A 15459-nucleotide genomic window follows, 5' to 3' on the forward strand; every position below is an offset into this window, starting at 1 on the left:
TTTGTCATTGTTTGCATTCGACTAATAATATGAATATATTTTGATACAAATGAAACATAAACATTTCTTTGAAAATTGCAAATTTGCAAGATTGCTCCATTTTTCATAAGTAGAGCCTAGACAGAGAAGCAGGAAATATAAATGCAGGGCTTAAGACCCCTGGAGAAGGCATGGTGGACAAGCGGCCCCTGAATTAAAAATGCATCTCAAATATCAACAGTTATGGAACTACAATACAAATAAAACATCATGATTTTTTTTTTAAATTAACTGCCCCTGCCCCCCCCCCCCCCCCCCCCCACCCCGCACTCTAAGATGAAGATGTGGAACACGATGAATCAATACAGTGTGCTCTCTATATACATCTCTAACTTGAAATGTGATTTTCAAAATATATATATATATATATATTCTCTACAATCTGAGATATGATAATTACCGTTCTCCATCTGTATCTCCTCCCCGGTTGTCATGGCAACAAGGTAGACTGCAGCTAGGATGATAGTAGGCATTATAAATCTATCCATGATGTTTAAAATGTATCTCGGTATAAAATGCAAATAAGTTTAATCATCTCACAGCATTTTTCCAGCGCGGGATGGTATTCCGAAAATGGCTTTTCCCAGTATGCGGATTCAGTCCTAAACTCACTTTCAAGAATATAGCAAGAAGATTCTGTGTAAGGTTTGTGTCAGGATGAGCACTGGATAATTCGTCTCAAAATCGTGGAATTTATCAAGATCAGTTTCATTTGATTAGCCCTACAGTAGCAGACGATGTAAAGATCTTAGAACCGACAGCCTCTTGCTTCGCGCACTTATCGCTACTCGGAATCAGGATGCTTGGCTTACGGGCGCGCCCGGTTGCGGCGATTCACGGGTTTAGCCACAGCTCTTTCAGCTTAAATCCCTCAGCCTGTGAATTAACCAAGGAGTTTACACACAAACGATAGAACTCGTCCGGCCTTGCTGGATCAAACCCGAGTTATGACCTGACTGCTGCTGGCCTTGAGCATGGACTACAAACTGACAAGCTCAAAGTCATGATCATACATCGCCGTGCGGAAGCTCGGGCTGGCTGACAAGACTGATTTGTCAAACCCCAAATTCTGTCAAGATTCGTTAGGGTGGCACAGTTGTCAACTGACGGACGCGCGATCGCGAGGAATATTCTTGTTATCCACCCCAATTGTGAAAGCAGACGACACAGTAATAATTTTAAGTACTCAAGAGCACGCGAAATAGTCGCGAAACCTCAAGACTTTCATTTTATTGAAATTTCAGATCCGCCAGGCGTGGGAAGATTATCAAGTTCAATATTGTTCCATAGCAACTAGTCAGTAGTAAGTGCATACCGCTATAATGGTGAGATAGAGGGGTCGTAATCGAGTGGTTTCGAGCACTTGACTGGGAGGTCGTAGGTTCGAGCCACAGCATTGCACACACAAAAATCACGATCGAAATTTTGTGATTTGTCTATTACCCCACAATTTCATTTGTGGAAAGTTGACTTGGTAATTCTTCAAACATAAGCAATGTTCATGATATTGTAGCTTGTTATCATTCCGAATCCATATGATTATCCCCGTGATCTATATTTCAGCAACAGCATGATTTGAGATTTAATCATACTGGGGTCTCGATTTAGGTAAAACTGGAATGATATTCTCTGTCTATTTTCGGCTTTAGAAATTGGAAGCGTAAGCCTATGTTTGTATTTCGGAACGCCTTAGATTTAATAAGCGAATTAATTGAGGGGTGGATCAATAGGTGCCAAGGCTTTTTTAAAACGATATGCCGATATAGCGGAGTAGTAGAATGAATGAGTGAATGGACAAACTTTAAACAATGAAAGAATAATGATATCTAATATTCTGAGTTTATGTAGCGCTTAATTAAATACATCGACGATGTCTCTAAGCGCTTTACATAAATAGTATTACTACAATGACTTTCGCAACCTACCGGGTATACCCATTTAACACCTGGGTGGAGAGAGGCAAATGTAGATTTATGTCTTGCCAACGGGCATTTTATTATGATTTCCAACACTTCAATTCGGTTCTTAGTTGCTTTCACGCAGTCTTTTATATCACAATGTAAATGAATGACCACTACTCAATTTCATCTTTAACAATGGCATATCCATACATATTGATAATCAGGGTATAAAAGGCCCGGATAAAAGGGTGCATGGTGAGTGGCGTAAGCCAGCTCCACCCTGTGTGTTAAATAGGCCATGTTTTAACAACATGAATCTGATAAATCCACGGTCAGTAAAGCCTAATTCTTGCTAGGGGACAATGATTATTGCTTTGTTAGACACGCCTATGGCAAGCTTTACAAAGTCACAGTGAAGGTCAGAGTCGAGTAATGATAATGATAATAATGATGGAGATAATGATGATGGTATGATGATTATGATGATGATGATAATAACAATGATAAGCAATAAAAAACATTACAATAATAATGATGATGATAATAATGATGGAGATAATGATGAGGTATGATGATTATGATGATGATTATAATCAATAAAATACATTACTATAATAATGATGATGATGATGATAAAAATTATTACGATGATAATAATGATCATAATAATGTTAATGATTATAATAATTATAATATCATTTTGAATTTATGCAGTGCACATAATTATCCGAGACTTTCGATCAAGGAGCGACAAAAAACGCAAATGCAAATTACACTAGAAAAATAGCTCAGCAGATAATGCACAGGTAGCCTGGAAACTCAATTCTAGATACATAGATACGTTTTCGGCTGTGTTTTGAATTGTTCTGTGGAATACAGTTTTCTCAGAGAAGAAATAAATGAGTTTCATAGAACAGCTTTGGCGAAGGATCTGTCTCCAATAAATGGGACCACACAAACACAATGTCCAAAGTTTAAATTCTCTCTAGTAAATTGGGAATGTGGGAGAAATGTAAGAACATTAATTGCCATTGCTACTATAATACTTATCCTTTCATAAACCAAACATGAGAAAACTTGCAAATTATTTCAAACTTTACCAGAACTCAGCCTTCTCTCTACAATGTCTAAAACCTAATCAAGGAGTAACCAAAAATCTTAAACTTTTCGCTTTAACGACCTTTAGTGTTTGTTAAGTTCGAGGGGGGTCTGACGTAAAAATCTCCTCTGGTAGACCACGACAACACATCGAGTCCTATAAGCTCTTTCCGGTATGAATATCAAAATATGTGGATCAATTTCGGATACTCATCGATTGTTTTTTGACAACCAAGCAGCTAAAACTTACACAACACACATGACACAGGAAGGATGGGAATATTGAATTCTGATTGTGGAGGTTGGTGGAGTGAAACCAGAGGACACTTTATATCATATTGGACAATGCTGATTTACCAATCATTTGTTGTTTTAGTGATCACTGTTTCCTTAACTTGCGATCATCATTATTGTCTCTTTGTAATTCTGTTGTTTTCTGATTTAGCGGTAGTGATTCATTGGTGTATCTGGTGTCCAAAGATCGAAAGGACTAATGAATAAGTGGATGGATGGCAGCGATTTATCATTATATATATTTTTTTTAATCAAGGAGTTGCTAGACAGGCTTCTGTTTTTAACCTTCTGTTAATATTGTGATTGTGACTGATTTGTATATATTATAATATTTTGTTTATGCTTGAGAAAAATTAATAAATTGAACTTAACTGAACTGATTTGTTTGAATAAATACATAAATTGCAAAACAATTGTAAGGAGAAAGTAGGATCATGTTAATGATGACGGTAGGGTATACTATGGTTGAGGTCATATTTATTTTGTTCTTATTCGTATTCATTTCAGTTTTAAAGGTTGTATCATAAAATAGTCCATAAAGTACATTCAACATTCGTTGCATTTGATCAGGTATGATAAATTAATACAAGGTAGGCGCTACCCGATATATAGACCGAAACTGAGGGAAGAGGGAGGAGAGAGAGAGAGAGAGAGAGAGAGAGAGAGAAAGAGAAAAAGTGAGAGGGAGAGAGAGAGAGAGAGAGACAGACAGAGACAGATAGAGGGTGGAAGGGAGAGAGACAGAGACAGAGACAGAGACAGACAGAAGGTGGAAGGGAGAGAGAGAGAGAGGAGAAATAGAGAGAGAAAGAGGATGGAAGGGAGAGAGAGAGAGAAAGAGAGAGACAGAGAGAGACAGAGAAAGAGAGAGAGAGTGAAAGGGGAGGTAGAAAGAGAGGGTGAGAGGGAGAGGGAGAGACAGACACAGACAGAAAAATAAAGGCAAACATATAATAATTAAAAAAGAGAGACAGAGAGATACAGACAGGGCGGAAGTTGTTACACAGACAGGATGCTCCCTCCAACTAAAATGGAAAGATATTTGGATTTTGAACTAGATGTTCCACACGATCGAACAAAAAAAATAATACTAGCATTGAGTATTTTGCACCCTCTAGGAATGACCATGGCTTGCCTAAACTTAATAGCAAGTAATGTATGCAATTTGCATTCTGACTAATATAATGCAATCATTTTTTATCCGTAACAGGTGAATGAAATAATTCCTAAAGAAGCACTTCACAAAAACGAATATGATTACATTTCTAAAATGACCTTCTGATATACACCGAACCGCTCCAGAATAATTCCTTACAGTAAGCCCGTGCCCCACCATCATCAAATCTATCAAATGGGGTATCTTGGTGTGTATGATTTGTCGATGAACACATAAAGTAACAAGACAGGTAACGACAGAGGGCGCTCGTACCCTCTCATCAGATCGAGACATGGAGGCGAATTGTTTTGAAGAAATTGATATCTTGGAAAATGTCGGTCTTACTCTTTTTTTGTCGTACATGCTCGTTTGTTCGTTTTATAAAAAAAAAGCTCGATGCTTCAGTGTTTGGATGTGGTGTTTTTACAATCAGTCCTAAGATCGTCAATGACGTCAGCATATATGTGTAAACCCTAAACCTCTCAACTAAAATTGGATGCAGTATAATTATGTAAAGTGGTGTATGTATGTGGCGGCTCAGTAAATTGTTTGAGCCCGTAAAACGAGGGGGGGGGGGGGGTTATTGGGACTCTGTGACGAGGTTATGCATCTACATGTATGTTCCAGCCCAAGTTGGATACACTATTGCCGATATCACTTCAAGTCACGGGCATTTGACTTCTTTTTCTTGAAAGTATACATTGCGTTGTTATTGGGATGATGACTTCCTTTTCAAGTATTCTTATACTTATTTTGTTTACACATATCATATTTTAAAAAATCCATCACGTTTTTATTTCACTGAGAATGAGTACGTATCGACGAGACGCGTCAGGTCAATCTTCGCGACCTACATTTTTGAGTAGGTTCAATATGACGTCACACAGACTTGCGCGTACGCTTCATCAAGGGGAATCCCCACAGTTTGTTGTTCGACGTCACAATATGACGGCAGTGATGACGTCATAATGAGTTAAGACAATGGGTACGCGCAGTGTTTTACATGAAGTACACGCGATGAAAAAAGGCTCATCCATTTATTTATTGCATTGGAAGTACTAAAGATTATTCATGCGCTCAGGACTCATGGCAACTTTACGTAGTAGGTCTAGATATAAGTAAAATGTTGGGTTTAATTCTTAGCGATAAGGCGGTGTCACACAGAGGCCAAAAATCCGGATTTTAGTTATCAGGATTTTAGTTAATATCCTCTTAATTGCTGTCTGTCATCAATTATCCCATTCAAAATCCTCTAACGAAGCAAGAAAATTCTACCTTGAAAGGGTTTTTCGAGGGATTTTTTAAAGGATTTTTCTGTTTCAATTACTTACTTATTCATATTTATTTATTCACAATTATCTTTTCTTTGATACTGGGAAAATAATGTGCCGTTGGGGGTAATTAGGTATACATCCAATTTTAAGCATCTTTATGAAATCCAACTTGTTTAATATTTGCCCAATTTAAAGTAATTATTTTTTATTTTGACCGTAATTGGACAATATATTTTTCAAGTAGGGATAATTAAAGTACCAAGAGTCAGTTTGGTACATTATTAATCTCGTGCTGGGAAAAATGTGTACCCAATATTTTGAAGAATGTAAAGCATCAGGGGGGATGGTAAATGCACAATATGAAGTTCTTAACAACGTTTAAACGAATTAGCCCCCCTCCCTCTCATCCTAAAGAGGAGGGGAGAGCCCTTGAATCACAGCCGACAATGCGTGAATAAAGCGCTGATGTTTATGATTTTTGTTAAAATGTTGGTGTAATATATTTTGATTGTTTTCAGTGTTGCAAAACATATAGTCTTTTCACGCGACCCTCATAAGATGACATTTTTTTCATCGGGCCAAGTGCATGGAAATCGATTTTCAACAGCGACCTCTATGTTTATGATATCCCGTTTCCTTTCATGATTATTTATGTGACCCAGTGATCTGATTTTTGTACAAATAAGAAATTCTAAAACAGCTAATTATTCTATCAGTCGAAGAAAAAAAATTATTTCATGAATATGTCAATTCAGAATTTCAGAATTTCTGCTCCAATATTTCTGAAAACGTATTTGTTCAGTGTTTAGATGACCCTTAAACATTTTTAATTGAACCAATGCAAATTTATTACAGGATACACGAGTATAAACATAAACTGTAGCGTACGTGCATCGGTCGACAGATGCGGGGTGGGGTGGTTCCTAAATTACAAGATGAATATACTTCAAGATGAGTGAAGGGGAGTTGGAGTGTTTACTCCATATGATATTGTTCATTTCCCAATCTATCTTTCTCTCAATTTCACTCTGTTTTTTGTTACTAATCGATTGGGGGCAGTTCCTACTGGATGCGCCCCTTTTAGGACACGTGCATTGTCTATATAGCTGGGCAAATTGGCATTATTTGTTTTTGTTTTCCTCTCAAACTTCCGTTCATAATTCTATTAAAGTATTTAAAAAGCTAGACTGTCCGGAATTACATAATCCCGCAGGAGAAGACAACTCGAATAGAAACAGTAGTGGCAATGTGGCATAGTCAAATTCTGTTTCGTGCTGAAAAGAGCCCGCGGTAGAATGAAATTCATAAACCGATTAGTACTATACATTAGTTATGTCTCTTTTTATAATGTTTATGGGACACATCCAACTAAATGCGAGAAAAAAACACCCCCCCCCCCCTGTCTAATATCATCTTTTCAGGCAGTTTATAATATATCCTTATTTACAAACACCACCTACATACTGCCTTAAATATTCAAGTGCTAGGAAAGAACGCATGAGTCAATATCTGCGAATATTGCAATTACATGTACGTACACACGCAGGGAGGTAATTAATTAACGAGAGAATTAAACGAGCAGAGTTAATTAGAGCATTCAGAGACAAAATGAGAGTCCGGCATTGAGATTATACTGACGGACATTGTCAACCCCGGAAATGAAAGACGACATCTCGGTCACAAAGCTATTTACTTCTTCCAGGGGCCAAGGGGATTAATGTTTGCCGGTTGGACGACTTGCATTCAGCAACGACATCTTTTCGATTAGAAAATCAAGCTGAATAACGTAACTTTGATTTTAATCAAGAAAATTAATTGTATACAATATTTTGTTTTTTATTAAGTATTCCTGACTACATTATATTTTGCATTTTGTTTGAATAATTTTGAACAGAAGCCGATATTTTGACCAGTCCAAAATTGTAATCACTGTTCGCGCGACCCGTACGATGACGTAAGAAGGAAGCCGCTGCCATGGCAGTCTTCGCAGGGGGTCCAGAGCTGGAAAAGTAGTGAAGTGGCGCTGTATGGCTGACGTACTTCCGCATCTGAAATTAGGACCTAAATCCGGGTATAATTGAAGACTAAAATCAGGTTACACCCCGTTAGAGGAAGTCATTTCGACAAATCTTCAACATCGCCTTTCAAATTTAGACATTTTCCTCTGCTTGCCGCGAAAAATAGCTTGAAAATTGCGTGGAATATTTATGCGCCGAATGTAATGCGGTTCGGACTACTATTGACTAAACAAGCAAGATGGCGGAACCTAACTTGGGAAACAGCCTAACTTCCATGGAATGGCTGGGTCAACTGAATATACCAGCATCTTTGAATGGAAATTCTCCAAATGGTAAGAATGGACCTGGATCTACCAATTCGTTGGACCCATCAAAAGGGACGATTCCCATGCGAAAATCACCAAGTTCACCGCTGGATACATCAGCGACATGGGACGAACAGCAGCCCGTGAAGGACGGGAAGCCGCCGTACAGCTACGCGAACCTAATCACGTTCGCTATCAACAGTTCACCGAAGAAAAAAATGACTCTTAGTGAGATATACCAATGGATTTGTGAGAATTTTCCGTACTACAGAGAAGCAGGAAATGGATGGAAGGTTTGTATTATGCCTGTCATGAACTGTCATCCAATAATTTAATGTCTAATTAAGTCTTTACGAATCAATGAATCTCACTGCACTGGACAGCTTGGCCACTGCTATGCTATGCGCATGCTACACGGTCTGCTACACAGTGCTGTGCCAATGCATTGGCATTGCCATTGACATTCTATTGCCAGGCCAACTTTGAAATTAGCATTGTTATTGACTGATGCTTGCATTTTCCAAAGTTGGCAGTAGGGGTGCTGGGCTGAGAATAAGGATCGTCCGCATAAACGAGGATCGTCTTCATAAACGCGGACAGACGCGTCCTAAATAATTAGGATTGTTATTTCTGATCTGCACGTTGGCAATGCGAAATATGGGTTCCGCGATGATGCTCCTTTGTGCATTTCACATAGAATTTGCAATGAGACCTACAAGTTAATATCAACAATAAATCGTTTTGAAGACGGACAACCCATAAAAGTAGACGGTGAACTGGGGGTATTTTATGACGCAGAATCTGTTTTTCGCATTGCTAGAGCTCGGATTGGGAACCCTACACCAGTAGAGTGCCAAAAACAAAAACGTCTGCGACCCATTTTGTCTGTGTTTACGAGGATATCGTTGTTTACGCGGACGATCCTCATTCTCGGATCAGCGCCCCTAGTACCGTATTTGCCAGCGATAAGGCCGCAGCGCCTTCATTTAAAAAATATAACACATAGTAGGGTGTCTGATCGCGCACCCGATGTTGTGCGCTAAAATACTTCCCATAGAGATTGCACGCATCCCTATGCAGTCTACGTGCATTGCGCGACCATGAAAATTGGTCAATGATTTTATGAAAAAAAATTGAAATTCAAACCTTTGGGGCTTGTGATCCTGAAGGTAAAACTCAATAAATGAGGTGTCATATGAAAGAGCAGGTTTTTCTCCATATTCCCCAAAGGGGCGCACCCCCGAAATTCTAAAAATATCTTGGTCAAAACAGCGATTTAAATGTTGTTTGCATCCTAGCTCCAAAATTTGCCACTTTCCTGAGCTGCGCCCCCCGGGCTTATGTCCGGCTAGACGTAAGGAAAATATGTATGCACTTATTTTTTCGCTAGCCCCAAGAGATCACTCGCCCCAACAGTTTAAAAATACCCTTCCCACATTTTTGGAATCAGCTAATTAGGGAGGCGTGAGCTCCGCTCAGTCCAAACCATGGCTACATCGCGTAACATGTGCGCTTATAGTGAATGAAAGTATGGATGGCCGTTCCCACCATAAACCCCGGAAGTGAATACACGTTATAGTCAATGGCAATATCGCGGAGACATATTGCCATTGACTATAACGTGCATTCACTTCCGGGTTTTTTGTGCGACGAACGCTAACCATACTAGTCAATGGCACGTGTCGCGGAGACAGCGTAGCTCAAGCTTGCAAGTCGCGCATTGGCTTAGCAGCATGCGTACGATATGCATACGCTTGCATATCGCGCGATACAGCTGTTTGGCTAAATTTAGCAAAACAACATCACTCTGCGTGGACGTCTTTTTCGTCGATGTTGACCAAAATGATATGAATATACCAGCATTTTGGAGGGGCTGTATCTTTTGATTGAAACATCGGTGAAGCTTCAAATTTGAAATGTATTATTCTGATTACACTTTTTATTCAAATATCAAACAAAAATGGTGAAAAACGATCCCAAATTGAAAATTGAAAAATCGTTCAGACACCCTACACATAGGTCTAATTGTTAGTAAGACATGTGTTATTCTAGACAGTTATTCTAGAAATGTCCATGACCTTTTATTGTTGTCCCATATGTACAAATTCGTGCTGCTTTTCATGGTTTTGACTTGCGTTTTTTTTTTGTTTTTTGTACTCTTTCGCCGCAAAGGCAGCACCCCAACTTTTTGATATTTTCTCTTCCAAAAATACTGCGGCCTTTACGTCTTCAAATACGGTACTTGTTAGTCCTGTAAAAAACATGGGCAACATTTTATGAATGTATCATAAGCTTAAGTTCACTGACATCCTGTGTGTTAACTTTATAACACTCATTTCAACACTTACAGTTTCAACAAATGAGATGTCGGCAAACTTGTGGCTTTGTGCTTCATCATTCATACCATCAGGCACATAGCCTTGGGTGTTTGATGGTTTTGTTTAACGCTGTCATGGTTATGAATTTGGAAAGAGATGAAGGGAATAGGGAATCAGTGTTGGGTAGAAATTGTGATGGAAAGAACTATAATTCTTTCAACAGACAATATCGATCATGCAATCTTATAAAGTTAGAAAAGTCTAGGGCTTCCAGGGGCAGGTAGACTAAGCTTCACTTCTGTATGCAAACATTTGCTTGAAAGTTCTGGACATTGATGCCAGAAAGAGACCTCTGGTATAATATCCTGACATACCGGTACATGTACATGTAGGTAACCCTGTATTAATTCCATAGGCATAGGTAGTGCTTATTTTGTCAAAGCCAGGCCTTATTGACTCCTTGTTGTCTCCATAGACTTTGCACACAAATGTGTTCGGGCCCACAATGAGTGGTCTCCTATTTCACAATAGAATCAAAAGCTGAGTACTCTTATGCAAGATCTGCTGGTAAAACAGGCTGTCACCCAAAAAGGCTATTCCAATAAATCAGTCATTGATTAAAAAACACAAAATGATGGCTATGGCCAAAATATTAAAGTAACAATTTAGTAATGCACTATAGGTGTAGAGACTAGGAATTAATCTGTAATGTATTACCTTTACCTTTACCCGAGATTCTGGAAGAATGCTGTGTTCCCAGCAGTCAGGCTTCCAGTTCAATTTCATTTTTTTCCTTCTCGTAGTTGGGTGTCTTCAATTTTTTCAATTGATTGACCAAGCTATTGCAGTATTGTTTTTGTGCAGCTTTTTATTAGAAGTATTATTAGTAAAATTGAAACATACAAGTAAGTATAGATTTTCAGACCTCTACATGTACATATAATAATAATAATAATCTGTTGAGATTCAGAAATGACAACAGCTAGGGAGTCCAACGTAAACTTTAGTCTTGCATTTATTCACCAAAGAAAACACAGCCCCTGTACAAGAACAAAATTTGAACGAAATATAATTAGCATATAGCCTCTGGAGCAAAATGTAATAACAAACAATTCATGGTTTCATTTGCTTTCTTCCATTAAACAGAACAAATTAAAGTGTAAACATTGCAATAGTTTCCAACTCAACACGAGTCATCAATTAATACATTATTCAATTTTCAATAATAATTCTTATTATGTGCAATATCATGAAAGGTAGCTTAACTGTTTTAATTGTCTGTAGCAGTATAGTTGCCATAATTAATTAGAACATATATAGGACAGAAGAATATTGTACATTTTACATCATTTCGTGCAATAATCGGTTTACAATTGCATGTATATTAGGTCATATATATATCTATACACAATAGAGCCAAACTCCACTCACCGGCCAATACTATAACGACGAAGCAACACTAACGCTATATGCTGTCGTCCGACCCCTGATCATAAACAAAGCTTCCACCTTATTGTAGAAAGTGTAGTTCATCAAAATAAGGAGATTTCACCACATGCAGCCCTAAAGGTAACAACAATAAAATAACAATTCTTACTTCACAATAATGACTTTGTGAAAACTGCATGACACAATGTAATTACATTCAAATATATATATATATATATAAATCCTCTTTGGTAGTCATTCTTTTAATTGACTTTGTTTAACAGAAACATGTTTCAATCTATATAAAGACAAACTTAAAATTAATTTAATTTGTCAGAGTAATTATCATTTCATCATTATCAGAAATTCAAGCATAATAATCTACTTTATAAAGCATGATACATATAATGCAAATGAAATAAGTTAATCACATTTATCATAAAGTGTCATTATATCAGTGTACATACAACATGGTTCAACAATCCTCAACTTTCACTATCTTATCTTCAGCAATTCATAAAATGTGACATCCATTAATAATATGAAATATATATAATAATCATCAGTTCCAACAGTATAAATCAACTTACATGAATTGTGATCTGCCAGAAGTAAATAACAATCTCCATTAGCAGGCACAAATTAGTGCTTCTCTCCTCTCTCTCCAATCTACAATGTCTCTCTGTCCCTGCTATAGCAGCTCTGGGTGCACAGACCCCGAACAAAAGAAAATCACTCATCCACTAAAACTTACAATAGGATCCCCAATCATGCCTATAGGGTATCAGTACATTGGGCAATACAGGTACCCCCAAAAAGGCGGGAAAGTAAGGCTATTGTCTGATGAGGAAGGGGGGGTAGCTTACATTGTAGACTGCTCCACCTACAATTCCTTATGCACTAATGCACCAATACACTATAATACATTATGGCATAATTACCTCAACATTCCATATTACAACAAATCTTTTTAAAGTCCACTCCAAATTTTATTAAACCGAAAATGGAAATTCTTTTTGCCTAATTGATCGTGAGCCCGGCAGCCATTGAGCAGCGCCAGATCGACGTTGCCATATTAAAACAAAGTACCGGTAGTGATATTTCAGTGTTCAAAAGAGTCGTCCCCACTCCCCAGTCATATCATGTACAGTATGTCTACATGTAGTTGAATGACCAACTTTTCTTTTTGAGATCCCATACATGTAGTGATATCATTTTGCATCCATAAGTTTATTATTGTTCCTATCCATTCTGTTCAAATGTTCACCAGTTCATGGCTCTGATTTGTCTGCTTTGCACCAAAGGAAATTGCAGTCAGGGCTGGATTCCCATTCTAGTTCTGATACACAACGCTCACGTTACAGATGTTTCAATGCACACTGTTGTTTTAGACAATTTAATTTGTAATTTGGTATTAATGCCACCACCATGGAAATAGACTAATAGTGAATCGTTTAATCCTGATTGAAGTCTCCTTTCATGTCTTCCAAATTATTAATTATGTTTCAGTTTAGATTTACGGTTTATCATAATATGTGATTAAGTGTGATAGATTAATTTGACAAAGTGAATAAGGCATACATGTACAGTACTTACTATTCAGCATAATTGTGTAGTCCTTCACTACCACCTACAATGTACAATATACATGAGCTTCATAAATTGAAAACTGTATATTGAATAGGAAAGAAAAAGTGTCTTGAAAACTTGGTGATACATGTAGTGAGCAAATAATTACCGTTGGTGAAGGTGATGGGACAAACTATCATTTCCGAGGCGATCTGGATGTAGCTATCTTTGCAAAGCGAAGCTGAGGAAAGATAGCGTATACATTCAGATCGCTGAGGAAGTGATAGTTTGCCATCGCCTGAAACCAAAAAGTGATTATTTGCTTTATATTCCACATCAGAAACATTTCACTTATGCCGTCATTTTAGAGCAACAAATCGTCAATCAACAGCTAGCAATTGGTGTATGATACGTACAGTGCATGCAGTACTTACATACGTACGTAAACGCAACGTATACAAAAAAGTGTGTTGCATTGTGTAGATAGTACTACTATCTTCACAGTGCAACAAACTTTTCTTCTCCCATCAATGATGGGCGAACTATATTTCATCACATGATTTACTTTTGACCAATCGTAGCGCAAGATTCTTTGTATGTGGATTGGAATATAATAAGTTGTATCACAGTGCTCATGTCTTTGGTTAGCAGTGAATGTACTGTCTATTTTTAAATTCAATTAAATTTGTTTATTTCCATTCCAGCAAATACATTGAAAATACATAGGTAAATACAGGTGGGTAAATACATGAATTATATACAAATATACAGTATATAATACAAGTATTATATACTTGTATTACAAGTTTTACAAAACAGTATAATTGGAATTAGGATGGCCATAAAAAACCAAGTGGGGTTTTGTTGAGGTGGCCACATGAACAAAGCATAAATGAAGTGTATTGCAATATTAATGGTTGACATTATTTTTAATTTTGAATAAGAATTGGTGTAAAATATAACTTTAAAATTTATATCATAACATAACAAAGAACAAAAACTAAATAACACAAACAAACAAAGGAACATAATATACACAAGCCCTACACAACATACACAATGTTAAGAATAACATTGTTGAGCAGAAATGAATTATTCAGGAATTTTCTGAAAGATCTTTCTGAATTTACTTCTGTTAATGGTCTCCTGTGGATTACTAACCCAGGGAATAATGAAAGTGGTTGAAGGAATTGTAACAGTATATTCTTTTTTCACCTCTTTTGAACTTTTCCATTAATATCTATAATTCATATTTTGCATACCGGTATTTGAATTGTAATAGAAACATTTTTTTCTCTCTTTTATGTTTGCAGAACTCCATCAGGCATAATCTCTCATTAAACAAATGTTTCATGAAGGTTCCGAGGTCAAAAGATGATCCAGGAAAGGTGAGTCTTTTTTTTTTCTTTTCCTTGTTATGAATATACCCCAGCCATACCAATGAGATTGACACCAGACCAAGAACAGACCAAATGAAAAATGACATTATGGCCGAGAATCGGTCAGTGTTTGGAGTCTGTTTGGTGTGTGACGTACAATGTACAGTACTCATCTTCTTAACTTGTACAGTGTGTATCCATTTGTAAAAATGCTGATGTACAGTACTCTTTCCTGCAATGTTTTTTTTTTTAAACTTATTAATTAAAACTCTTTTATACCTACCGTATTTGCCGGCGATAAGGCCGCAGCGCCGTATAGGCTGCACCCCCGATTTTGACATTTAAAAACATGACTAAAATCACCGCCTTAAACCGGGCGGCCATCCCGCGCTGATACCATACACTGCTGTTTTCTGTGATGTAGTCATTGAAATGGATTGAAAATGGCGACTTCGCGTGCTGGATGCTTCGCGGCGGCTCCGTTAAACGGGCCCTTCTTTTACTTTTGCAATGCATTGGCACGAACTTAGATCAAAATCTATCGTCAGATGTTGTTTTTGGAATTTTATTTTCTTCTTCATGTCAACAATGCAAGACAAAATTGTCGGTAAGATGTGTGGAAATGTATAGTTATTGTACCGTTTGTAGATCTAGTCCCATATGTACAAATTTGTGCTGGT

General features: G+C 37.4%; 2 protein-coding genes and 1 long non-coding RNA gene across 3 annotated transcripts in view; 1 reads left to right on the top strand and 2 right to left on the bottom strand.

Annotated features, from left to right (window-relative positions):
* LOC100889951 (adhesion G protein-coupled receptor L4) overlaps positions 1-1138 on the bottom strand; it is a 38284-nt gene extending 37146 nt beyond the window's left edge. Inside the window, exon 1 of the mRNA XM_030986587.1 lies at positions 440-1138. Within this exon, the coding sequence (XP_030842447.1) occupies positions 440-527 (88 nt within the window). The 5' untranslated portion in view covers positions 528-1138. The remainder of the gene's footprint in view (positions 1-439) is intronic.
* A 6569-nt stretch (positions 1139-7707) lies between these two features.
* The window catches only part of LOC753796 (forkhead box protein J3), a 47185-nt gene continuing 39433 nt past the window's right edge, over positions 7708-15459 (top strand). Inside the window, exons 1-2 of the mRNA XM_030986588.1 lie at positions 7708-8378; positions 14714-14788. Of these exons, the coding sequence (XP_030842448.1) occupies positions 8019-8378; positions 14714-14788 (435 nt within the window). The 5' untranslated portion in view covers positions 7708-8018. The remainder of the gene's footprint in view (positions 8379-14713; positions 14789-15459) is intronic.
* On the bottom strand, positions 11401-12722 carry LOC115924467. Its single transcript, XR_004064320.1, has 3 exons — positions 12422-12722; positions 11835-11966; positions 11401-11443 (listed from the first exon to the last, which is right to left on the bottom strand). It is a non-coding gene; the product is annotated as an uncharacterized LOC115924467 (long non-coding RNA).

The sequence above is a fragment of the Strongylocentrotus purpuratus genome, unplaced genomic scaffold (genome assembly GCF_000002235.5).
Source record: "Strongylocentrotus purpuratus isolate Spur 01 unplaced genomic scaffold, Spur_5.0 spur5_scaffold_16, whole genome shotgun sequence".
NCBI lineage: Eukaryota > Metazoa > Echinodermata > Echinoidea > Camarodonta > Strongylocentrotidae > Strongylocentrotus > Strongylocentrotus purpuratus.